Below are 26318 nucleotides of genomic sequence, written 5' to 3'. Positions count from 1 at the left end.
TGCAAATTGAACACTATCAATTCTTTTGTTAGGAAGGCTGGGTAAATATTGACACACAGTGCATAAAATGTTAAGCAAACAAGCTTGCGTTCAGGTGATGGTAAATGCTCACACAAATCAGCTCACATTACTTGAGAAGTGCTTGGGGGCTTTTCGGCATTTCAGAGGAAAAGCCACTGCTTCGAGAGTGTTGTGAGATTGGAAGGAGGGGAGAGCATTTACTTATTCAGAACAGGTAGCATAATTCAGATCCTCTGTCACCTAATTCAATCCAATTTGGCATGGTTTGACAAGCTCATCATTTCTTCCCATGTCTGAGCTCTCCCCCCCCACACACCTTCTCTCCTGTGTAGAAATAGAAAAAGAAACCTGTGTATTTTGAGGAGCTGGTAATGACAGCATAGATGAGAAAATGCCAGCAAATGAGAGGTATCCATCAGACAGGAGATTACCAAGCTGAGGCCAGTCAACCTCAAACTAATAGGGTAAACTAAATCTAAAGGAGCAAATTCAAGAGCCTGATGGAGAGATGAACTCTAAGAGTTCAGAATTTAACTGATGTTGTAACATATTATAGTTCACATAGTCAAAGGATTCCTCTTGATCTTTTTTCTTCCTGCATAATTCATAATTTGGAAGGAATCAACAACTTGATGCAGGGTTTGGTCCTTTTTGCAGGAGCAACGTGTGAGGGCATTCAACTGGGAGCAGTCTCTCCTTGCTTGTGGGGGAGACATACATGCACAGTTGCACGCACACAGACAGTGCTAAACCTCCTCCCTCTGCCTGGGTGGGCCAGCAGAGTGGAGAAAGAAGAGTAGGCTACCTGACCTAGCCCACACTCGTCTGTATCACCAGCTATGGGACACCTGATTCAGTGAAACCAGCATTTAAGGACAGCCCAAGCCCAGGCAGCCAATATACTCCATACGTATCTAGGCTTTACTCCCAGCTGTCACCAGACCCTGTAAAGGTAGTGGGCAAATTGCTTGGGACATGGCTTAGTGCCTGGCAGATTGCTCCTTAGGGTACCTTGAGCTACACCTATATGACTTGAGCATCATTTGAATGAGAAGCTTTAAGTTAGCTGAGTGTGAGGAATCTCCTCAGGGGCTTGGTTCTATCCCCTCTCCTTCTAATATGTCCTGCTTCCTTCTGCTCCCTGAGACAACAATATTCACAAGGCTAGAAAACAGGAGAAAATGTGAAGAATTGCAGGCAGCTAAAAGAGGACGGCTCGTAAGGAATGAAGCCTGGGATCCAAAAATGTAACTGAACTTCCCGTGACTGATGGTGCAGCCAACAGGAAATACTGCTATTTCATACAGCAAGAAGCCTCTTATCACAGGGGATTACTGCAGGGAAGGTGGGCAAGGGATTTTCTTTATGCCCCCTTGTGAAGCAGGTGCTGGTAAGGTGAGGGTGAGAGCCCCATTGCCTCCCACGAAGAGGTCTGGGGGTCCCCTCACCTGGATTAAGGGCTTTTTGCCTTGCCCCAGCACAGTTATGAAGACCCCATCAACTTGAGCTTTTGGCTCTTCCACTATTTTATTTCCTAGCATGTCCCAGGCAATCTAATCCATACATTACACATAAATGATTTATCCTGGATTAAAGGGTTCGTAGCCTTATAATAATATCTCTATAGCATGTTCCCATGGTTAATAGCAAACAGCACTGGGTCTTACTATCTCTTATACTCCATTTCTGTCCTTACCAGTGTTTTTGATTACCTGGAACTTTCTGTTGCTAGGCTAGTAAAAGTATATTTTCTTCTTCATTCTGCCTTTGTGACTAGTTATTTGTCATCATAAGGAAATCTAGAGAAATGAACAGCCTCAGTAATCTCTCCCGCTCCCAGAGTAGCCCTGCCATGGCTCGACATGGGTGGTACAGTAGAGTCCTCGCAGTCCTGCCCTCTTCTAGCCAAATTCTCATGCCATATATCTAACCCTTTGTATCTGAGCAACTCAGAATTTCTGAGAGTTGAGAAAAACGCAAGCATGCAGCTCTCAACATGATAAAGTGTAGAGCAAAAATTACCAAAAGGAATGGGCTGGTAAGAGAAGAGAGTAGTGATGCATAAAGAATTTGGAGCATCTTATTTCACACATTTTCAGATTTTAGTGATGGAAAAAAAATGGTCAGAGAAAAGCAGAAGTGAGTACAAAAATAATGACCCAGCAGCTCGCAAATTACACTGATTGGGAAAAAGAATTCCCTCCCTATTTTCTTAATCTTTGGATCAGACGTACATTAGCAACATGATTTGGATTAGCTAATTTGAGAAAAAGTACCGTACATGATAATCCTGATCTCCTTGGCAACCAGAAAGTAAAGAAACAAAGAGAAAGCTCTTTAGTACCTTTAACACCATATCACACTGTTTGAAAGCAGCTTTGGTCCTTAATTAATATGCACAGTAGCCTTTGCTTTCATATAACATATCATAAATATAATTTTGTTCAATATTTTTAGCTTGGACTCCTAATCCCATAGACAAAGACACTTGGAAATCTCCTGCAGATAAATCTACTTTCCCTATCTGACCTCCTGCTGAATCAGTCTCCATCACTGTCTGTAGTAGTACTGTTCTCAAAGGGGCAGATTCAAGACGATTACACTCATAAAGTACTTAAAAGAAAACCAGAACAATGGTGTGGATTTACCTCAAAACATAAATTTGTCTCTATGTGGGAATAGCAGGGGCAATTTACTTATTCATTTTATATACAGAACTATGGCATCCCTAGTTTCCAGATGGAACAACTAAGCTTGTGCATTAAGGGCTCAGCTGAAGTTTATTGGTGTTCTGAAAACTGAGAGGGAAACAAATGCTTCATTTCATTGGGAATTTTCAAAACTTATTTCATCCTACCTGGAGTGGAAGATGAAAAACATGGTAAGTCCTCTCAAACACCATTCCAGAGGGGAGAAATATTCTGGTTGGCCGCAAACCTTTCACTCCTTACAAAATCAAAAATTCTCATTCCAGTTTTGAAGACTTAAATTTCCTATCACATCACATAAAACCTTTTTTCTTCTGAAAGGCCAAGTAATTTCAAAATGGTAAAATACAAAACTTTCTACTCTGAAAAGAATGAATAGAGCAGAACGCATTGTCCTTATCAGAAGGCTTTTTACAGTTTTCTTTCTCTAAATTAGTTTTTCTTGAAGGCAACACACAGGTGAATGTTTGAGCCTTAGTATTTGATAAATTTGTTGCAGAGGTGTAGTCTGCATGCTGGAGAATGGGCACAGGCCCACACAACCACAGGCAATTCAGGTTTTTCTCTGTAACTCAGTTGTGGTTGTAAGTTTCGAATAATAGTGTGTATGTGCCTGACTGGGGTGCTGAGATTCATTAGCTGAAGTCTATGAAACACTCTGAAGATAAGTGGTACATATTATCATACTGTAATTAGGTGGTAATTGAAAGATGCTGGATAAACATTATTAATCATTAATATTCATAGAAGTAGCACTTCTGAAAATGCTGCTGTAACACCTGTTAGAATCCTTTTGGGACAACTATTGGCACTGCAAGCTGGGATGCCTACATGCCAGTATTGCAGAGCGTATTCCCAGAGCGTGAGTGCTGTACTGCTAGCCTGATTTTGGTCAGAGCTGTGCCAGCTGGGGAGGCTGGTGACCACCAGATGATTGCTGCTCCCTCTTCTGCAGCATCCTCTAAAGCACTGGGAACAACTAACAGCACAGGATGGACATGCCTGCAGAAGGATTTGCTTTGAACAAGTGACCATGAAAAATCCTGTGTTTTGTTACTCCTTAGTAACCGTAAGTTTCATCACTTCAGCATCACACACTTCATGTGCAGAAAGCACAAGTCTTCCCAAAATTTTAACAAACATTCTAGTCTATTTTATTCATTCATTAAATGCTGACTACGTGCTGGAGCATTGCAGAAGACAAACAGCAAACTGCCCTACAGTCCACGGCCAAGGTGTCATCCTTTGTCCAACTCTACCACTGCCTTTCCTGACAGACCATTAGTCTAATGTCCTTCTTCAATGCCTCCATTGATGGGAATTTCCATCTCCCAAAGGTCCTAATATTTTACAGTACTTCTCTAGATCTGTTTCTGGAATATTTTTCCTACGGTCAGTCCTAAATAATCCTCCTTGAATTTAAGCCTACTCATCACAGACCCCAATACTTACTTACTTTCTTGTAGCAGTGGCCTTCTACATATTTGAGGACTTATGCCATGCACAGAAGTTGCTGATCTGAATACTGCCATTGAGAAAACTGAAATTTTTATTTGTGTGTTAGGTCAACATAAATCTAAGTGTTTAATTTCAGGTCAATTTGAAAATTATGCATTTTGCCTGAGGATTAGTACTTCCTAACCTGCTTCACTTCTTTAAGCACTACCTTATCCCTGGTTGAGCCACTGTGCTGCATAATGGGAGTTTGAGATTAGCACAGCTGAGGAGCTAAGCACTCATGATAGAGAATGAGGACATGAAGCAACTGGACTACAATTCACAGGATGCAGAGCACAAACAGAGCTAAAAAGAAACATTTTCTCAACTCGTCAAAACTCTCCATTCTGGAATATCTAGAAAACAGTCTGGGTAGATCTGGTACCAGCGCTACTTTCAAAAGACTGGAATTTCCTACGGTTCTTTCTGAACAAACCTAAGACACAGACTATGACTGAATCGAGGGAAAATTCTCAAGGAAGCATAGGCTGGTGATGCAATTTTCTCTTTCATTTGCTGTATTCCATTGCAGTGCATTATAATCACTCATGTTAAGATGGTTCAGAAACAGCTACAGTTCCATGATACATGATACGGGATTTTCCAACAACTCTGACGCCCAATTAACATTTAGATGATTTGATGCAGTTATGACCTATCCTTTCCAATATCAGTCCTGTTCTGCTGTCATCTTCCTTTCCTGAAGCATCTAGATTCTCTCAAGTTTTATGCAAACCATCCTACCTCACATCTTACTACATCTTTTCCTAGCAAATTGGCCCTTATTCTAGTACAACAGGATTTGATCACATAAACATCCTCATAAAGTAAGCAGACACTGCAGATTTTAGGAAAGAAAAGAAATCTTACATGCTCCTCTTCAAACTGGTCCCCACCAAATGCAGAGACACAGGGCTTGATACCTCCCGTTCCAAGGGCGATCAAAAACAGACCAACCATAGACAGGATCCTTCATGCAAGAACAAAAATATCACCATTGCAGAACCTTTCCAGTGCTTATGAGAGCATTTTAGTGTCACCCAACCACGATTCCTCTGGTATCATTGTCTTTCGCACATAGGTAGTGATCATGAGCCAGGTAAGTGTAAAAACAAATTAATTATCCTCATTTCTGCATTCCTTACCAGTCAATTAACCAAACTGCTTTTGTCAGTTTCTTGCTGTTCTGAGGCCCAATGGACATACTAGACATCAAAGATCCATGGGATTATTTTTCACTCATGTGAGAACAAAAGATTGCAGAGATCAATTGAGAAAAAAAAAAAAAAAAAGGAAAAAAAAAAGCCTCTTCCTGCAGCCTTCCAGCCTGCGTTAGCACAGACAACCTGTTTGAATTAGGCTCATTCTTGGGTGCTGTCTACCTCCCAGTGCTCCTCAAAATACCACTGTTGGCCCAACAGATTACGTCTGTAGGGAACAGGAGTGTCAGGACTGGCCAGGTCTTGGACAAAAGGAAACTGTTCTGTAACTGAGATGTGCTCCTGCCTGCATGTGTATATTTTTAGAGCTATGACCGCCTAGGCAAAAACAGCTTGGTGGTTTCAGAGATGCCAGCTGGGGAACTACTCTGACAACCCTATCAGTTCAGAATCTAGAGGGCAAGAAGGGTCGCACCCTATGGAGGAGACAGACCCTTCCTCTGTCACATCAGAAAATATATCTTTGGTTTTGTGTTCCCACACACACAGGGGAACCTTGCTGAGCTGGGCAGCTATACTGATGAGAAAATGAGGGAGGAATGAGCCTGGTGCAGGCAGTTGGATGGAAGAGACCAAACTCCAGTAGCATGGTACATAGAGGGGTGATCAGAGGTCCCTATCTCAGGGGGTTTAGAGTCTCTGTGGTGGTTTCCAACTCCTTCTGATGCATTCACTCTAGATCCACCCTTCTGTTCTTACTCAGATATCCCAAACCCTTCCCTGATAAAAGCAACCCATGCACAGCCCCCAAACTGCTGGCCTGATGGAAGTGAAACAAATGACAGTCCTGGGTAAACCAACCACCATCACAACTTACTACAGCGCTGCGGCTTCAACAGCTACTTACACGTGAACCACCTGGTTGCCTAGGGATGGAATTGCACCGACTGACTTTATCAGATGGCCAACCACATACACAATGGACAGGTAGATGATCGTCCTGTGAGGAAAGCAAACAGCAGTGACTGAAGGTGCTGGGTGATGTACGATCCAAAAACAGAGTGTGCCTGTGCTTCCTGATACAGCAGGTTTACTTGGCAGACACACAAGGAACTGGTTTGTTCATACCACTGGTATAGCAGGCAGCTATAACTCTTTTGTGTCAACACTGAGTGCACTGGAAGAAAGAGATAGGCAAATGGGTTCAGGTTAAGGAGGGATAGCCCCTGCTTTCTTTGCAGAGGTTGCTGAGCAGGATAAACTAAAAATGTTCCTGTCTTGTCATGCATGGAAGGCTGCAAATAGAAGAGTACTGTTTAGGTCCAACTCAGTTTCCAGATTACTAATAACTGACATTTTGTAGCATTTGCCTAAGTGAATCCCTTGACTGGAAGGCATCTATAAGGACTGTTGCCTACATTCAACCCACCTGACTAACACATCTGAATTAGGAGTGTGGTTTCCCCATTACAAGTCTGGTTTAGATCCCAAGTACCTCTGAAGGACTGAGCTCATCTATCTGCCTCCCATGTCTTGGTGAGGGAGAAGGAGAAACCTGACTAGGAGGATCAGGCTCTTGAGTGTATTCAATTCCTTCATCACCTTCAGGATTAAGAGATGTCTATGTATTTATGTGCAGACTAGACACAGACAGAGGGAATGGAAGGACTTGTTAGGACAGAGGCAGTAGAAGAAGCCCTGTGAGCTTTGAGTATGGAAGCAGTACTCGACACATCCAAACCCTGGTTGCAACAGCTAATTTAGATCCACATCAGATCATTCCTAAAAGCCCCTCTAATCTGTTATCCTGTCCTTGGTATTGGCCATGGTCCAGCTACTACAGCAAAAGCCACCTCCCATTAAATCATAGGGATTACTCCAAGGAAAGTCTCCTACCTAACGCACAAAAGTCTGCATAAGGCTTTACCTTCTCACAACAACATGCTGCAAGACAGATACCCTCAAATCCCAATGAACATTGCTAGGTGACCTTAAATAATGAACTTAATAAACCCCCACTGTTATCTTCTTCATTCAAAGGGACAAGAGAATGACTAAAATTGAGCACAAATAAAAAAGAACATCGATATCTCCTTAAGACCTTTTTGCTGGAAAGGCATATGGCAGCTGTTTTTTCCTGTTGAGACTCTTCTGCCAGATGTGCTTAGTCCTAGAGAGAAGGGTTCAGCTGCACTTCATCACTCTGACAGTCAAGACTCCTCAGACATCGAACAAACAGTGCCAAGGCAAAGAAAGCCCTATATCCAGCTGCTGACCACCACTCTGGGGCAGATGATAGCCCCACAACTTATCAGTGGAAGGGAAGACTGCCTAACTTACTCAGGGAGAGCTTACCTAGTTATGTGCTGAGGAAGATGATTTGAGTGAACCTAGGTTTCTCTGGTATAAAAATGGGTGTCCTCACACATTCCCTATGCTGTCAAAGCATAAGTAAGTATAGTATAGTTAGTGATATTTCATCTGAAACTGTGAGATCTAGAGAATGACACCACTTCCTCACCATCTTTGAATCCTTTTCAGAAGCAGATCTTGGCAAGCTGAGGGTTAATCACCCTACACCTCAGCTTCCTCAAGGTGGATAGGGAAGGACAGTGGAGGAAAAGTGTGCTTGTGACATTTAATTTGTTCCAACTTTGTTGCCTATTGGCCCTGGGGTGAAAGAGGAGCACAGAACAGCATGAGCAAGCAGATCAGCTGTTCATCTGTTAACAGAGAGGAGCAGACCTTCGCAAGTGTGTCTTTGCTGCACTCTGAGCTAGCTCAAAACTGGGAGCACACACAGCACTGCCCTTGCACAGGCTGCATGGTGTAGATGTATGTTGTGTGAATTAGAGAGATGTCTTCACTTACTTGTATTTCCCCAGCCATGAGTCTGCCATGATGGCTCCAATGACAGGTGTGAAATAGCATAGCGCGGAAAAGGCATGGTACACAGCAGTGGAGAGATTCTCATCCCAGTGGAAGAAGCTTAAGAAATACAGTGTCAGGACAGCTAAAAGGAAACAAGCAAATCACATCAGATAATTAATGTGTATCTCTGCAGGTAAGCAGGAAACTACATCATGGTGGCAAGACAACCACTGATTTGTCTAGCAGCTATGAGCACTGTTGTGGAAAGATCTGTGCTTTCAGACCTGTTCCTCATAATCCCCAACACAAGAAAAGCTAAAATGAGATATATGAGTATCAGGCATTCCTTGCTCATAAACATTTATGTTTAGCTAGAAAATATATTTTCTAGCTTATCTTCCTGTAACCTGTAGTTCTGTTTATGCACATTTTCTATTTGCAAATTAGGTGCCTGTATGATTCAATTCCCAAACATGCTGATTGCACACAACTATGAAAGATGTCACACACTGGAAAAATCAGGTTTGATACAGGGAATCATGTAAAAATTTAGACTGGAAGGTACATTTGGAGCTCTCTAGTCCCAACTTCTGCTCATAGCAGGTATAGCATCAATGTTAGGGCACACTGTTCATACCTGCATCCCAAAATGCCAATTTACTTTGAAAGGCAGCTGAGACCACATACAGCACAGCCCTGGAACACCAGGCTAGTGTGTATAGAAACCCCAGGACAGGAAAGTCACTTCCCAGACACAGGCCACATACCTCTCATGCCATAGTAGGAGAAACGCTCGCAGAACTCATTCACCACGATGAAGGCAATGCTTAGGGGGTAGTTGGAGCCACAGAGTTTCTGCAGGAGACAAATGAGAACATATCAACTCTGTGAAAGTCTTCACTGCAGCAACATATCCCCACAATGCCTGGGTGGTGGAGAGGAGTCCAGTGCAAAAACCAGGCGCCCACTGCTGCTTGACTGGCCTGTGGGTTGGACTCGAAGGAGGGGGGGACCCCACACCTATCTTGCTTTGGTTAAGGATCCCCAATGAATCAGCTTGACTAACATGGGAATTCGTGGACTGTCAGCAGTCCACCATGCTCATAGCTCCAGGAACTCCAGTGGAAGGATCCTACCACCTCTCCAATGCAATGCAAAAACCCACTGAGATGCAAAACTACCTTCAGATGCCTTTTCTCCTATACTTCACATAAAGCTACTACCTTGCCCCAAAACTGCTCCCTGTCCTAGTACCAGACCTTGCCTCCGCAGCTGGTAGTCCCCAGGGAGCTACTGTCTGCTTCTGTGTGAAGCTGCTCCCTCCTGTGTGACAACTGCCCCCAATCTCTGCACCTCACTTGCATTGAACTGTGCCACCACGTTCACTGAAGCAGAGTGTCAGCCCTGTGTCCTGCACTCCCTCAGGCATGGCATCCCTTTTGTATTCCAAGAATGCTGGCATAGCTATGGATAATTCAATTTATTAATCAAAACTAAACAAAACAGCAGTGGGACTGTCAAACCTGTCCGAGCATGGCCACTCTTTCACTGAATCTGACTTTACTCCAGCTAAAATCAGCAGTTTCCAAGTGAAATACAAAGCATTTAAACAGATGAGTCTTGGCATGACCTTGCGTGGGCCTCCGTCCCTCTTGCTACCTCACTGCAGTCCGAGTTAAGCAGCTTCCAGCTGCTTAGCTCCACTGCCTCGCAACAGGGAAAGCAGGTTTTCACAGCACTGCCCAGCCTCTGCCAATTAGTAGGAGAGAGGGGCTGGCCATGCACTTCGTGAGGGATGGGCAGGAGTGTGATATTAACAGCTGCATTTATATTTATGGTTTTACACAGCCATGGTATGGGCCAGTGAAGTGAGATGAACTCTTCACACGCACTTCTGTGCCTCGTGTCAGAAATAATGAATTCCTGTATTTCTTCCCTGAGTCCCAAATGCAAATACAGATACCAAAACAGATGTGTTTATTCAGGTTTATTTCACCACCAAGAGACCTGAGCTTATCTGGATTCCCAAAGCAATGGCATCAAGTTTAGAAGAGTCTAGCTTAATGATGCTGTCATGCTCAACAATATACAAAAGCAACAAGAGAGAAGGGCCTGGCTGTCCAAAAAAAAAAACCAAACCAAACCCCCCAAACCAAAAAACACTTTCCATTACTTAACCCAGCATCTCTAAAGACAAATATTTTTGTCCTTTTTTTCATATATATTTTTCTCGCGCTATTTATGGGCTGCCTTTTTATTAAGAAACCCTTGGCCTCTTTGCTTTACTAAAGTAAATATGTAATTATCCATTTCATTTATTATTTACTCTGAAACCATCAAGCTTAGCATATGGCTTGTAAGACAGAGTGGGCTCCCTTGGAAACCACACTGGGGCCTCCTGTTTTCAGACTAGCCTAAAATTGGTGGCATATATAAGCTGTAAAGGCACAAACACACAAACATATGCACACACAGAATACCTTTCTCCAACAAGTTTTTCATAACAAAGAAGAAAAGCTGCAAGAGGCAAATTGTGTTTCCTGTGGGTGCTTGGAGACATTTTCTGAATTTGGAAGTAAAATTGTATAACAGGGATATTTTTCTTCGTCTCTTCCATAGACCTTGCGATCAGTACTCATGAGATTTAATAACATTTGATGGAGATGCAGAGCGTGACTGTTCAAACCCAGATGGCCAGGTGTCAGGAACCCTGCTGCCTGAACCAGCACCAGATGCGCAAGCCCTGCTGGATTTAGCTGCAGTGGTTTAAGGTATCACATGCCATGCTGTGACCTGCAGTGACAGAAAACCTGGCAGTGACCAATTTCAGCCACTCCTGCTCTGGGATGGGCGCCTACAGATAAGCAGGGGCAAGCAGGGAAAGGAGAGCATGAAGCGGTGACTTCCCAGCTAAACCTCCCCAAGCGCCAGAGCCAGGACCCTGAGTAAGTGCTTACAAACACAGAGCAACAACTTACAAGCAGGGGTACTTCCATCTGCCTTGTACGTCATAAGATGGCATCAGCACACACAGAAATCCTCATGTATTCTCTCCACTGTATCACTGACCTGCCTGTGGCCTGCCTGGACTTCCAAAAGTGGGCAGCTTTCATCCATGTGGAGAGCCAGATGCAGTTTGCTTGCTTTCGTGGAGGAGGACCTTGCTTAGCAAAGAGCCCCAGCAAAAGCAAAGAGGCTAAGCCTGGATTCATGAGCACACAGATAGTCTGCTGTGCTTAACTACCACTGTAAACCTGGGATCTGCGGGATTATGCAGCTCTTAAAGATACTGGGGAAGTTGGTAGCCTGTGACTTTGGAAAAAAAGAAAGGTCATTTAAAGTGCCAGCTACAGGAGACATTTGTTTTCACCTCTCCTTGCTGACTAGCTGCAAAATGGGACAAAGATTAGTATTTCCCAGGAGCTCTGGATATACAACAGTTAATGTCTGCACAGTACTTAAAATTGGGAATTAAATAGTTGGCTTGCTAATGACATGACTGTGAGCTTTAAGAGCAAGTATTACCATGTTTTCCTGCAAGTCCAAGCAGGTGCAACGCAAGTCCTGTTCTCCCTGAAGTCAATACAGTGTACAGTTTTTAGGGGTCAAGCACTCAACCAGAATTAGCCTGAAAACCTGCACAAACATCAAAGCTGCAAGGCAACAAAATATTCACCTGACTCTGGCTTTAAATCAGAGCCAGAGATGTAAACCTGAGACTTTGGCACTACAGCTGGGCTCTGTAACACACATCAGCGGCCTGTCCTCAATCCCTGTACTTCCTTCTGCTTTGCAGCATCTGGGGACCTTTCCCTGGTGGGTTTCATCAAACTAAGCAAATGCACAGGTCAGGTCCCTCCCTCCCTCCCACGCACAACATCCCCCTCCACTTCTGAGAAGTAAGTCCTTTCCCACAAGGAAAGTAGTGTTCAGGAAAAAGGCAGCAATCAAAACCCTTACCCTTTTTCCCGAACATTCAGACAGTTCATTTTTTCCCTTTAAGAGGCACTGTCTTAACTTAATCTGGTTAGTGGAGGGATTTTTGCCTTGAGTTGTTAATGCTTATTTCAACCCTCTGCAAGAAAGGGTGTTTGTCTCTAGCCAGAGCACAACAGAGGAAAGAACAGAGAGATCTTGCAATGTTTAGAGCAAGCTGAGCAGAAAGCAAAGAAAAGGAAACCAGCTGTAACACTCACCGGGGATTTTTTCTGAACAGGGAAATCTCCTTTGGGGGGATCATCTCCTGCAGAAATAAAAGTGAACAAAGTTTCCTTGGATTCGTTTCTCTGAAAAGCGTTCATCTCCCCTCTTGCTTTGTCTCCCACCATGCTATGTGGCTGTGGTGAGTTGACTGGGAAGATTTCCAACCTCGGGCATGAAGTTTGATTCAGTTTGAGTTAACCCTAATTGAGCACATTTGTGCAGCCAGGGCAGAAAGGGGAGGGAGATGCTACCAGGAAAGACAACTCCAGAGTTCAAGAAGAGTCAGGGAACGCAGCCTAAATCATTCACAGGTTGGGGCTGTCAGCACTTCATGGCACGGACCTCCTATTTGCTTGGCATGCCCCCAGCTATCGTACGTGCACCAGCCAGCACAACACTGTATGCTGAACAGATGTGAGCTGAGTAAAAATCCCAGGTCCCAGATACCCCTACAGCCTGCAGATTTAAGAGCAGAGTGTGCATCTCCCTCCCGATGCAGTAATGACAGGTTTATTCTGCAGGGATCTCATTCCACTGAAAAGTCACACATTCATCCAAAGTCATAACTACTAAAATGCTCATCATGCCAAACCCTTGGACACTGGATGTCACGGATGCCTGCACTGTGTTAAATTATTTCTTTGCTATCCCAGGAGTGAAGTGACCCAGTGCTCATTGCTGCACCAATTCCCTGGAATGACCTTGCCTCTTCCTATGGGACAGTTTAATCTGGACAGCACAGCTGGCACCCAGGAGCAGCCCCAAACCCTGTTTCTACTTCCGATTATCCAAAAGGCCACCTCGGGGCTCCTTAGGTGGCAAATGCATCCTACGCTGTGCTGGGAGTCTTGGATTCCCCCTGCAGCTATGTGGGCTCAGGTCCCTGCAGGTACCCTGTTGTCACTCCTTCCATGCCCTTCCCACAGGAATAGAGGAGCTCTTCATCTGTATTCTTCCAGTGCCAGTTGTAATTACAGAGCAAAATTCACAACCTTCCCATAAACAATCCTCAGTGGCTGTGGTTCTGCAGCATTCTCGGCACAGTGCAGGGGTTTTTTCTTCCCCTTACATTTGGCTTCTTTAAAAGGCAAATGTTCAAAGAATTTTCCCAAATATTTCTCCCTTTTCTTATCAGCAAAAGTACAGACCACATCCAGAATCTGCAGCCAGTACAAGGAGTCTCCATAAAGTCATCCCTACCTCCAATACTGAGTTGCTGCTAGTATGGTATCCACAGGAATCAGGTTTGCAGCTGACAAACCAGGAAAGAGGCTTTCACTCACACCACAGATCCTTAATCTGCCTGCAGTTATTGCTAACAAGACATGGAAAACAGATAAGGGACTCAGATGTGACAGAGTGCACAGAGGAAGGATAATTACTCTCCACATCCCCTCATGTGCATTGCTTCCTCTGAAGATCCCCGGGGATGCTGTTTCACTCCTGCTAACTGGGCAGCTAAACATGAAGCCCAAACTTCAGATGAGGACGGGAAGGTCTACTGTTTCTTATTCCCTTTTTCTTCTACAGTGGCCAAGCAACAGTTTGGTACCTCCCCCCTACTGTCAGAGACCAGCTCCTCATCTTCAGCCCTGCCGGTGATTTGCACACCCGCACAACCTTGCTTTTCACCCAGGTCCCTTCTCAGGTGCTACAAACAGCCGTCAGGGAGCTAGGGTTTGTTAAACCCATTTCATGGGCAAGAGTGACTCAATAGCATACCCAACACTGGGGGCAGTGCAAGGAACAGGACTTGTGCACGTTGGTCCTGTCACCTGCACACCAGGTTAGCATGTGCTCTCGTGTCCTGCAAGTCTGACCCTGTGCCAGAGGCAGCAAGAATATTTCTGAGGCTTCTGGCGGTGTCTTTTACCACCCTAAGTATCTCTAGACAACTCCCAGTAGAAACCTGCTATATTCTGCCACGCACAGGCGAGCAGAGCAAACACAGCAGCAAAGTTATTAAAGGAGTAATACAAAAGGAAGACAGAAAAGGTTTCACCATCCCTTGCACAGGGCTCCCACGCTGCTGCAATGTGATTCCTTAATATTTTCAGCATCCTGCAGCTATATTTCTTGAGTGTGTACACAGCCCTGTGCGTCACATAAGCTAAACGATTATTTTTAACTTTTTTTTTAATACTAGCATGAAAAAAATGTATCAGTTGGTGGGATTAACGTACTACTTGTCAAATACACTGCAGAGATGTTTAGGCCATTAGCTGCCAGAAGGTTTTCTGAGACAGAAAGGGAGAAAAGGAATTCAAATGGCTGGTAATAAACGGTAAGTCATGGCAATCGGCAAGAACAAGTTAAAGAGAATAAATCTGCAAGCACCTCAGATACAAATGAATTCAGAATAACACTTGATAGAAGGGGACCTGTGAGGCTGGGCTGAAAATCAGGAAGGAATTGTACCACAAATGGAAATAAGGTGGCATTTCTGAAGACAAGTATAAACAAACAGATCAAGCATGGAGTGACAGAAGCTGCAAAGCTAAGGCACAAAACGAATTACAGCTAGCAGGGGGACACAAAAGGCAATAAGAAAAGATGTTAGAAATGCTGTCAGTATTGGAGAAAGAGGAAGGAAAATGGAAGTCTGTTATTTAAACTAGAAAATGAGCAAATAAAAGCTCATCCAGAGAAGCCAGAAAAGTTGTGTCCGTTTTGTCTTCACTAAAAAAAATAAATTGCAACAAGATATGTAACACCATTAAAATGAACTAGTAGGAATATGGGTGAAATGAGACAAAAAACGCTTAAAGAATATTTGGATATCTCAAATGTGCTCAAATCATTAGAGCCTGATGAAGTTCACCTTCAAGTGCTGAATGTAGTATTGAACTACTTCCCTCGTGAAGGGCAGAAGCAGGACAAGCATCACCACTGCCTTCAAAAAGGCAGGTAAGGACAACCCAGGCTTGTTCCTCCATAACCAGAGAGATACTTTATCAGATAATCCCTTCTAAACACCAAAAGGAGAATAAGGATTACAAACAACCATTTTGGATTGGAAGAAATGCTCTCGAGCCAGACTGTTTTATTCTTGGGTGACAGGGTAAGTGGTGTAACTGCTAGAGCAGCTGTGGATGTGATGTATCCTACCTCTAGTGTCTCTAATGCCTCACAAGGAAAAGAGGGTCCATATGAAATACCCATATAGTGGGCAACTGCGAAATCCCTCTCAGAGTAGCTGTCAATGATTTTCCATCAGATTAGGAGGCTATGAAACACGCAGGTCCTCAGCTTTTCCATGAGCAAAGAGAACATCAGCACAGCCAGCGTGCTGCTCATGTTTGTGTCTGAAACCAGGATGGAGCAAGCCTAGAGGAGAACAGGGTATGAACTCAAAATAATGTTGCTAAATGCGAGAAACCACTTTGTGGCTCTGGAATGAAAAAGATTAAATTCAGGGAAGAAGACTACCAAATGCTACCCTTACCCATTGACAGGAAAAGCAGCCACAGAGACCAACTATTCTCCATTTTTGTTGAGGGTAAGGTGAGAAAAAACAACTGACTTTATTTTCAGTAAAAAAGATTTGGGGCTGCTTTTGGCCAAATTCCCTTTCTGCAAGGGCAGGTGAGCAGTGGAACAGAGACGGTGCGGCTGGGGCTGCAGGATTCAGGCAATCCCTAATGCCTGTGATGTAAGAACGTATTAGGGACTGGCTAAATATCGGGTCCTGTCCCAGAGAAGGCAGGTGGATGAGGTGCCCTCCTGAATTTCTATGAAAATCATGTGCTAAACAACTTCAACTGGTAAGCACAAAAGCAAGGACTGCTTTCTGTAAAATTTCCTCTTTTCTGAGTTATCCTTTATGCAAGTGGGGAATCTGCAGGATGATTCATGCTTAAATGTAATGTTCAGCTACCAGATGCCTTGCATAGCCAGAAGTTCCCATGAATACATTTTTCTATGACTTTCATTTCATCATTTAATTTTTTCTGGTTTCCAAATCCACAGGAAGACAATCTGCATTTTCCCTTTGCATTTACAATCCTCAGATTCTCACTGCTTCCTGCTGCAGTACTGTGCACGTTAATCTGTTTATACTCAACTGATCTCCTCATTTTTATCTGCATTCATCTTGTGGTACAATCCCTTCTTGATTTTCAGCTCAGCCCCACTGGTCTCTTAATAATGAGTCTTGTTTTGAATTCATATACACTCGCCATATTTTTATAGCCCTTTTACCATATCAGTGTTTCTCTCCTCTTTCTCTCTTTCCAAGGTCAGGTTATAAGAAGCTAGGTGAATCTGTGCCAGCAACACTTTGGGCTTAATGACCTGGCCCTGGATGGACGAGATAACCTCTCCAGGTCTCTTCTGGCTTATTTTCTCCAATTCTTTGATTACAAGAAAGAGCATGGCTTAACTGATTTATACTGATCAAGACTGGTTTCCATTGCCTGCAGACTTCTCTCAAACTTCAAAGTAATTTAAGAAAATGATGTACCAAATCACTTGAACAACAAGGAAAATATGCCAGAATTTTTCAGACCTGCATCTCTGCTCTATTCACCAGCCCTTGGAGACTCAGAATTGTAAAGGTATTTAGATTAATATCACTAACAATATCAAGTACTGAATCTGTATTTAAGAGCCTGTCATCTGGCCACTAGTCAACCTGTAACAATCAGAGAAACTTCTCATCCCCTCCTGGTGCCTTTTTGCCTTCAGCTTCTTGTATGATTAGCAAGAAGAAATCTTTAAAAAATTCTCTCACCAGCTTGGGCTTCCTTTGCAGCCTGCAGCATGCCTTCCCCCTCTGCCATGTCTGCTGCTTTCTGCGCATTGAACGATGCCAGGTCTGTTGCACCTGAAGATGAACCTTGTTGAGCAATCCTGGCTTGCTCTCACCCTGTTGTTAATGTTTCACTTCACAACAGCAGTCCTTTGGTCACCAATAAAATAGTTAAACTTTCGTTTATTTTTGATCTTGAAGTGAAACTGAAGTCATTTCGGCTCAGCTCCCAGATGTCATAGGGAATCTGCCTTTCTCCTTGAATACAGCTTGTAACTAAGGCTGTATGGCATCTTTCAAGGATGCTCATGATCAATCACTTTGTGCTGCAGCTACACTATCTTTCATTAAAATTACTACTTCTGGATGAGAACAGGGACTGGACCTGTGACTCGACAGGATTTACAGCTGGCCGTAAATCCAAACTTTTGACACTGTACACCAGCTACAGAGCTGTCCTTAACTATACATGTCTTTTAGTACTTAAGGTTGTGAGAAGACACAGGGTTTCATCACCTTTTGACAGACTGACTTCAGTTCCCAGTTCTTCATGTGTCACACAGGAATGCAAACATAACATCGGCATGCCATTCTCCCAGACCCTTTTACACCTTAAAGCCATGACCTTCCTGAAGGAGGATCAACATTTTTTCTACCACACTTCTGCTGTTTATTTCTTCCTGATTTCTCCCCATAACCACCTCTAAACTGCTGTGACTACCTTTCAGAGAGGCTCTCCTCTGCGGTGGAAAACCCTAGATATTTTCTGCAGATACAGAAATGGCTCACAGTGAAATTCTGTATGTTCAGCAGTAGAGCAAAATGGGGTCTCCATTATCACACATCATGCCCCTGAAGCCACCTGCATCCTTCCCCTCTTCATTGCACTGAAATCCCAGTCCAACCTGCTTCATGGCCCCATGTCTCTCACACACAAAATACCTTAAGGCTCAACACACAAAATACAGTCAAGGCTACAAACAGATACGTAGTTCCTAATGAACTCTGCTATTAGCTGAACAAAAGTTGACCCAGTGGAACTGGGCAGGAGGACTAGAAAGATGCACTAGGGAAACAGTGAGAGACATCCAAACTTTACAGTGAAGAGAAACATGCAGCAATAGCTACATATATGTGCAATAGCAAGCAGCCTAAGCCGATCGCAGATCAAATTTCAAAATGAAATGAGGAATAAAATCCTACAGGTGTTGAGTCATTTGATAGAGCAACAAGGGATGCATAGGCTGAAGCGAAAGGAAGAAGAACAGCACAAACAACTCATAAAAAGATGATGGTAAATTCTAAGTGGCTTGTGAAAGGAGGAACAAAGCAAAACTTTAATTATGGCTACAAAAGAGCGGGCTATTCACACAAGATATATTAAAGTAAAGATAGATGGTAAGAAGGATTTAAATCCAGAATGTAGGATGTATGGCCAGGATCCAGGGAGTGTTAGTCATATTTTAGGAAGATGTACCATAGATAAGTACAAAGCACAGCATGGCAAACCTAGCAGTACGAGACTCTGGGCAAGCACTGTGAAAAACAAGCAGAAAAGAAGTATGAGCACTACAGGCCAGACAATGCAATAGAGAAGAAAAGCTGGAGGGAGAATAGTTTTGGGGGAGAATAAAAAGCTTTACTTGGTAATGCTTGTGACTCCTGTTAGAAGATTGGGGGGGGGAGGAACACAGCAGGAAAGGGCTTTTCTTTCTGAACAACTTTTTAAGAGACTATCATAGCATGGGAAAATTAGGATTTTTCTCTTCATTGGAGGGAATGTCCAAGCAAAACACAGGAAAAGATAGAGCTGATCAGCTGAAGCAGGAAATGAAGAAAACCCAGCACAAACAAAACACAACCACACATTTAAATTACTGTCAAGGCTCTCAAGATGTATCACAAAACTACTGCAAAAAATTGGAAGTTGGCTCCAGAATAAGACTTGTGCTCTTTCAGAACAGACCACTGATTAACAGTAAGCAAATACCAAGGAATCTGTATTTTGCATAGAAAATCAGGAATAATTTAACTATTTAGGCTGTCAGTAAGAAGACAGGCTAAGTGACCTCTTAAATTCCTTTCCAGCTATTTTCCCCTCCAGTTCTAAGTTGTACTTGATGCTGTGGGATAAGGTACCATGCCCCCAACTCAGAGCTGACTGCTGGCACAGATTTTAGTACGTTCAAGACACAGAGAAAATGGACATCCAGGTGCCCCAGGGAACATGGACCCATGGGAACATGTCCAGTCCCTGGGATATTTCTATGTTCTGCCATTCCTTCTTGGCCTTTGTTTTCCCATTACAGTGATTTAAAGAATTTTAGGAATGTTGTCCGCTTCTTAGAGACAGTCCCTAGTTAATACAATAGATAGTTTTACTGTGCACAAAGGTATATAAAGTCAGCAACAGAGACAGTGCTCTGAAAAAAACAAATCAAGAAAAGGAGAGCCAAGATAGGTGTAAAAGGGAACATGAGCTCAGTTTCTAACACACTAGTCAGTGCTGTTTGATTTGCGAGGGTGTAAATGATCAATTCTGAATGCCTTTTTTATGGCCCTAACAAACTAGTGTGCTAGCCCCTCACACACCCAACACCACAGTTGTCTGTCTGAGGCATAACTCAGGCTCTCTGTCCAAAACTTCCAAATAACAGGGAGAGCATGGAAACATTAAGAACTGAAGGTTTACCCTGTCCACTTGCCTGGGGCTGAGGCTGGCTTGTCTCCTTCATGGAGTGAGAAGGTGGGAGGTCCCTGCAGCTGGAAGAAAGATGGATGTGGTATGGCAGGACTTTGGAAAAGCACTTGAGGACTGTTTGGTGTCCCAAGAACGTTTTCTTCCTGGTGGTATCAGAAGCAGGATCTTAGATAGTGCCTTTCAGCAGCAGGTCTGGGGGCATTTCACTGAGCAGATATCAGTATCTCCATTTCAGAGATGAGCAAAAGAGGGAAAAAAACATCCTGATGAAGGCAGACTCCGCTGAAACCTCTTGCATGCCAGCCCAGCAGTCTATCCATTAAGCTGCCCTGCCAGTAGTATTATCACAGCAAAGAAAAACCAGCTACTGATTTATTCTGACACAGGGTCTGAGGGATAGCTCAGCTACTGAAGACGTTGCAGCTTGCAGCAGCCTTGGGTCTGGAGGAATGATGAAAGACAGTGGCATCCAGTGTCTCAGTCGTCCCTTGGGTGCATTGCCCTCCTCTCCATGCTCAATTCCAGCCTGTGGGACAGATACTGCCTTGGGAATTTCCCTATTTGCACTGACCCCTCAGCTGGCCAGTAGCTCCTCTCTGGTGGTAAGACCTGCACCCGCTCCCACCCAGCCCCAGAGTAGAAAGCTGCTTTTACTCACTACTAGCCTCTCCTTCAGCGAGTGGCAGCTGGTAATGAGAAAGCAGGAATCCTCTAACTACTCTATTCATCACAGCCAGCTCACAGGGATGCCCGGCACCGGGGGTCTATCGCGCAGTGAAGGAGAGGGCACAGCTAGAGGATGTGGCAGCAGGACCCCCGGCTTCAGTTCTGACTATGCTACTTGTCAAGCACCTTGAGCACATATTTCAAGTTTCCTAACCTTAACTCCACTGGCTGTAAAATGAGAGTCAAGCAGCACTAATCTCCTGTACATCTAGGGCAAATGGTTTCACTCATTAATCCGGCTACAGGACTAGGAGAATCTCAGAGAAGGCATTAATTTCAGCTTTTTCGATTTTTTCCATGCACCCACAGTAAACAGCTTGATTGTTTTATTCTTTGCAAGCTTCTCTGTGTCAGGAGACATAATGGACTGCACAATTTTAAATCTTTTCCACCATGGAGAGTGTATTCTCACCATATCCCAGCACACAGCTGATTTTTTGACAACAGTTTAAGTTAGATTGCAATTGTGTAATCAGTATTTCATCAGGGCAAGCTGCCAGGGACAGAGAACATGTAAATCCCCCAAATACCTCTGTTCTGATAAAAAACCCTGCAGATCTAATCCAGAGAGATCTCAGCTCTCCGACAGTGACCTCTCCCAGATGCAAGCACAGACAGATATGATATGACCTGCATTCTAGGGACTGTCATTTCCACTGAGATGTTAATCAGATCCTCCCTGACCAGCTCTCTCCACTGCCACACCAAGGGCCAGGCGGATCAGGGGCTCATCCAAGATTCATTAACTCTGGTTCTCTGCATTTTCATAACGAGCTTGCAGTGCCATCCATTCTTTTCAGCCTCCCCCCGCAGCGACCATGGGGATCAATTTGTTAATATGGTGAGCGTGAGTACCTCTCACCAGCTCCAGCAGGAAGTGCAGTCACGTGGGTTTTCCCTGCATCAGGTCCCAGAGGGACTGGCACAAAATTAGAGACCTTTTTTGCCTTTTTTTTTTTTAAAACATTGATCCAAACATACAGCTTTTGGGTCTCCAGGGACTCTGACACTTTGTAGCACAATTCATTTTGTCCTGGCCATCCTGTGCCCAGGGCAGTCTGCTCTCCACTGGCACTCGTGGCAAGTCCCCTCTGAGTTTGGTGGGGAGAAAGTTTACACTCATATAGGAGGAAAAATTCATCTGTGCCTCTTTCTCCTTAGGCTAATTCCCCCAAAGAGGTCCACTTTTCCTAGGAGCTGAGTGGCATCTGATCTACCTGCTATCAGCGGAACCAGGGGTGCTCAGCCTTTCCCAGATGCCACCCACCCAGCACATGTTAACTTCCCTCTGCTCAACATGCCTTTCTCCCAGAAATAACCTCTCCTGTCTCAGTAGCTTAACTGAAGCACATCTGGCTATGGCTGAATACTGTATCAGGCACTTGCTTTAACCCTCCTCTTCTATCCCCAGCCTGTCTCCCTCCTGGGATCTTGCATGGGGTTGTGCCCATCACACAACAGCTGAGTCCTGCATCACATACCTGCAAACACTCTACTTGCTTCATTTGTGCAAACAGCAACCCTGAACACAGAAATGTTTTTCCCATGGGCACACATAAACCACCTCTGGTGTCTTCCAGTTTGTGGCCACCCAGAATCTACAGAGCAGTGCTGAACATGCAGGGCAGCTGCCCAAGCAGCAGGCAATGATGGATGTTGCTCTTATTGCACCTGCAGGCCACCAGAGCCTTGCTGGCTTCACCAGGAGCAGAGTCGGCCCATGCATTTTGAGTGACTGCAGACACAGACTCGGAGCATGAGTCCTATACAACAGCAGGAGGTTTAATGAAGTCAGATTAAGGCACATTCACTCTTCAGGTTACTACACTCACCTCCAGCCCTTCTGCTTTCCTAATCTATTTCTAATCAGTTCCTCATGTGTACACTATAAGGATACAAACCCTCTGCAGACTTCCTGGTGGTGAGCTATCAGCTATTGATCTGGTCCTTCTTTACATTTATTACTCACCAGCAGCCAATCCCATCTGTACCTGAGCAAAGCAAAATGTCCAGACCTAGCAGAGGTTTCACTAGTGCCAGCACTTGCTCTCTTAAACCTGTTTCTCTGGAGAGCACATCTGCCTGGCAAACGAGGAAAAGCTCATCAGCTGCAATAGCAGGATGGGAATGGTGCACATGCATTGTGACATAGCACAGGCATGTGCCAGCTACGGTAAGAGTTGACAGATGATGAAGATGTGCCCATTCAGGTCAGTTAATATATCCACTGCAGTCTCATCTGTGGTGCATGACAAGGGGAGATGGCATTTCCACCCAGGTGATGAGCAGCGGTGCTGGGGATAGGCTGGTGTAGACTTTCCACCACCCCTTCCATCTCCTGTACCCACAGCTGGCATGTCTTTGCTTGTTTGGCATTCAGCCTGTAGACGTCTCCAAGTGCTCCTGTATAGCCCTTAGTATACAGAGGAGAGCACACTGGTATTCACTGACAGAAATCCATTAGTGCCAACGTTTATTAGCTTTAATAAATCCATGCCAAAAATTGCAATCACCTTTTCCATGACCCCCAGCAATGCCTAGGCTACATGGGAAGATCTAGCCATGCCAGTCCTTTCAGATGCAGAGGGCCACTCGAGAGGTATATATTCAATTGATTTCAAAGAACCTTTGAGAGCTCAGCAACTTGCAAGAGATTTGTTTATAGAAATAATCACTTTCAGAAGCAAAGTGTACATGGCACTTTTTCTCCATCTCCCATTCAGTTTCACCTCTAACAATAAATCACTAAAGAGACTCAACATGGAATGCCTTAGCGCTGTACTCATCTAGAAATATTTCTCTGCTGTATAAACTCAGATTAATATTCATTCTCTCCAAGATAAAGACAGCTAGAAAAAATTTGAGGGAATAAGACCAGTTTTCAGCATTCCTGACACTTCCCATTGTTAACAAACAGACAATCTTATAACGGTAGAGTCAGAGGAATAATTCCTCTCTTATACTAGATCTGATTGACTAGACATGACAGATGGTGTTTTTATTACTTTCCGTCTTTATGCCATTCTAAAAGAGGCGTCATCTAATGCAGCCCAGGCTGTGTTTTGAGTCTTAACCTCTCAGATAAGCAAACCCCTGTTTCATCAGGTTAATGGATCCTTACTTGATTCAGGAAGGCAATTTTCCTTAAAGTTATTCTAATCAAGTACTCGGAGCCCAAATTGTCCTGGCTGATTGACTGCCAGCAACGGGTAAATCTTTCTACTAAGGACCATATTTATTTTCAAAGAGGGAAAACAAGTTGTTATTATTATTATTACAGAACCAATTCTATCCTGTATTCAGTGACTTCTCAAATACTGGCTTTTACTGCAGTCACAGAATTAAACATAAAAGTAAAGTTAATGCAGCCACCTTCTCAGTAGTTTTATTAAGTAACAGGCAGGAAAGGAAAATTAGAGGGAGAGATGGTCTGCTGTCTATTGATACCCCCTCAGTTAACTGCCCCTATGGTAACAGCATCTGACCCTAACCAGCACAGAGACCCCTTCAAACACAGGCTCACTCCAACCTGTCTTCCTGCATCAGCCTCCAAATTGAGGGCTGTTAGTTCAAGTAACTTTGCCACCAGGCAGGGAAGAAGTGACAGAGGACTATCCACCTTCTAAAAGAAAAGCTCTGAAGGAAAACCAGTGCTTTGAGGATAGTCCCTGCAAGTCCCATCTCCAGCATGGCATATGGCTCCACAAGCCCAGTTTGGTGCTACAGCTGCTCAGGAGCACAGTGACAGCCCACATGGAGATAGGGATCATACTGCCCTGCTGCCTCGGCTCTTGGTTGACTCAAGTCACTCCAGGCAGAAACCCTGCCAGCTGTGGGCTGTCCAGACCGCTTGAAGAAGCAGATGGGAGGTCCAACCTCTCCTGCTCTCTTCCACCTACTGCAAGACTGGTCCAGCAATTGGGACAATGTAAGGACAAGGAGAAAAAGCAACCATCGCAAGGTTGTGCAGAAAACTAGCCACAGATACAAGAACTGGGCCCACAACTCCACAATCGAACGATCATTCAGTCAGTGCTTTTACTTCTCAACACACATATTATCTTTTCACACAGTCTCACAAGCAGGATTGTTAGCCCTGATGCCCCATCAGACATTCAATACTGGATTTCCACTTCCAGAAAATCTGACCCCCAGGAGCCTCAGCTGGAGTCTGCAAGGCAAGCAAAGTAAGCTACTTAACACACACACAAAAAAATTTCATTGCCATTTTCTGAGCAGCTGAGCTGTTGTCCTAACAGCTCTGCTGAAGTTATTGATGCCTCAGATGAAACGATCATTCTCAATGATTTTTATCTACCACCCACCAGATTTTTAGGGTTTAGTCAGGCAGATTATTACATTGTAATATCAAGGCAGGCATCTTTAAAACGGTGATTATTCTGCAGGAATGATAAAGATGCTGGAGAATCCATTAACTCTTTTATCTCTCAGAGGGACTACAAGGCAAGGAGAGGTTGTCAAGCTGTGATACAAGGGGAACTTAGAAACCTATATTCTCTCCCTCTTTATCATACAAACCAGTCCTTCAAACATGCTTCAGTTGTGCTCATAAGCCAAAAAACCTAGCAAAGACCTCTGGACTCCCTGTCTACTGATAACTCACAGTATTTGCATTCAAGGGCAGCATAGCAAATACAACCAGGAGGGCAACAGGATAATTAGAAGCAGCTAGAGAGCAAGCAGCTCTTATGCATGTTGCAATCACACTACAACAGCACTGTTGTGCTTCTGAGAAACAACTACTAACCCTTATACCATAAAGCCGATGACTTCACCCTTGAGGAGCATTCAGCAAACTCCAACCACCACAGTAACACTGCCCAGACAGACTAGTGGGACATGCTGCCTTTTAAACTGCCTTTCACCATCACCACCGAAGTACAGCTCAGCTGGGTCCACAGATGTATCTCATTAATTATCCCATAATTACTTGGTGAAGACCCAAACCTCATGAACTCACACTCTTCCTTATCTCAAATTGAGTTCTTCCCATGCTTGATTCTGTAGATATTTTTATCCTCTCTTTTTGAAATGCCCTTAACATACAGAGGGGTATGAAAGGTTTTATCTGTGGCTCAAAGCAGTGGCTGCAACTTCATGCTTAGTTTAGACTGAGGCTGGGATTTGGGTGCACAGGAGGAACCCAGGGACGGGGGAGGGCAGCGGTGGGGGAGCATTTCAAAGAAAGGTAGGGGACAGTCTCACAAGATTTCCACCATTATGAAATCTCACAAGATCAGTCATTCTTACCATGTTGGAGAACTCATTTTGAGGTAAAAGCTTCTGACAGAATTTGATTTTTTAAGACTTCTAGCCTCCTCTGGACAGGAGAGGGGACACAGTCTGCTCCAGGCTTGGATGCCAGGTGAAGAGGGTGTGTTTGAATCAGAGGCTCCCAAACCAAAGTCAGAAAGTATGGCTGGGCTCAGGCTCAAGGATTAAAAGTTCCCAAGCTTTCTCAAATGTCTCAGGTCCTCTCATGTAGCCTGTCACATTTAAACATACAGCACGCTTTGGGAGAGGCAGCCTTTTGAAATAGTGCTCTCCTCAAATACCATTATGGGGTTGACTGCAGATACCTTTGAGCTCAGAGCAAGCACCACTGGAAATTGTTCAGACAGGGGATCAACAGAAGGGCATAACTTAAAAAACATGTTATG

General features: G+C 44.1%; 1 protein-coding gene across 1 annotated transcript in view; it reads right to left on the bottom strand.

Moving 5' to 3' along the window:
* SLC15A2 (solute carrier family 15 member 2) overlaps nucleotides 1–12585 on the bottom strand; it is a 39760-nt gene extending 27175 nt beyond the window's left edge. Inside the window, exons 1-5 of the mRNA XM_075029361.1 lie at nucleotides 12454–12585; nucleotides 9025–9112; nucleotides 8258–8399; nucleotides 6294–6386; nucleotides 5097–5196 (exon numbers count right to left, since the gene is read on the bottom strand). Coding sequence (XP_074885462.1) covers nucleotides 5097–5196; nucleotides 6294–6386; nucleotides 8258–8399; nucleotides 9025–9112; nucleotides 12454–12585 — 555 coding nt within the window. The remainder of the gene's footprint in view (nucleotides 1–5096; nucleotides 5197–6293; nucleotides 6387–8257; nucleotides 8400–9024; nucleotides 9113–12453) is intronic.
* Nucleotides 12586–26318: the final 13733 nt, after the last annotated feature.

This window comes from Buteo buteo, chromosome 5 (assembly GCF_964188355.1).
Source record: "Buteo buteo chromosome 5, bButBut1.hap1.1, whole genome shotgun sequence".
NCBI classification, from domain to species: domain Eukaryota; kingdom Metazoa; phylum Chordata; class Aves; order Accipitriformes; family Accipitridae; genus Buteo; species Buteo buteo.
This window is presented reverse-complemented; position numbering and strand designations above follow the sequence as displayed.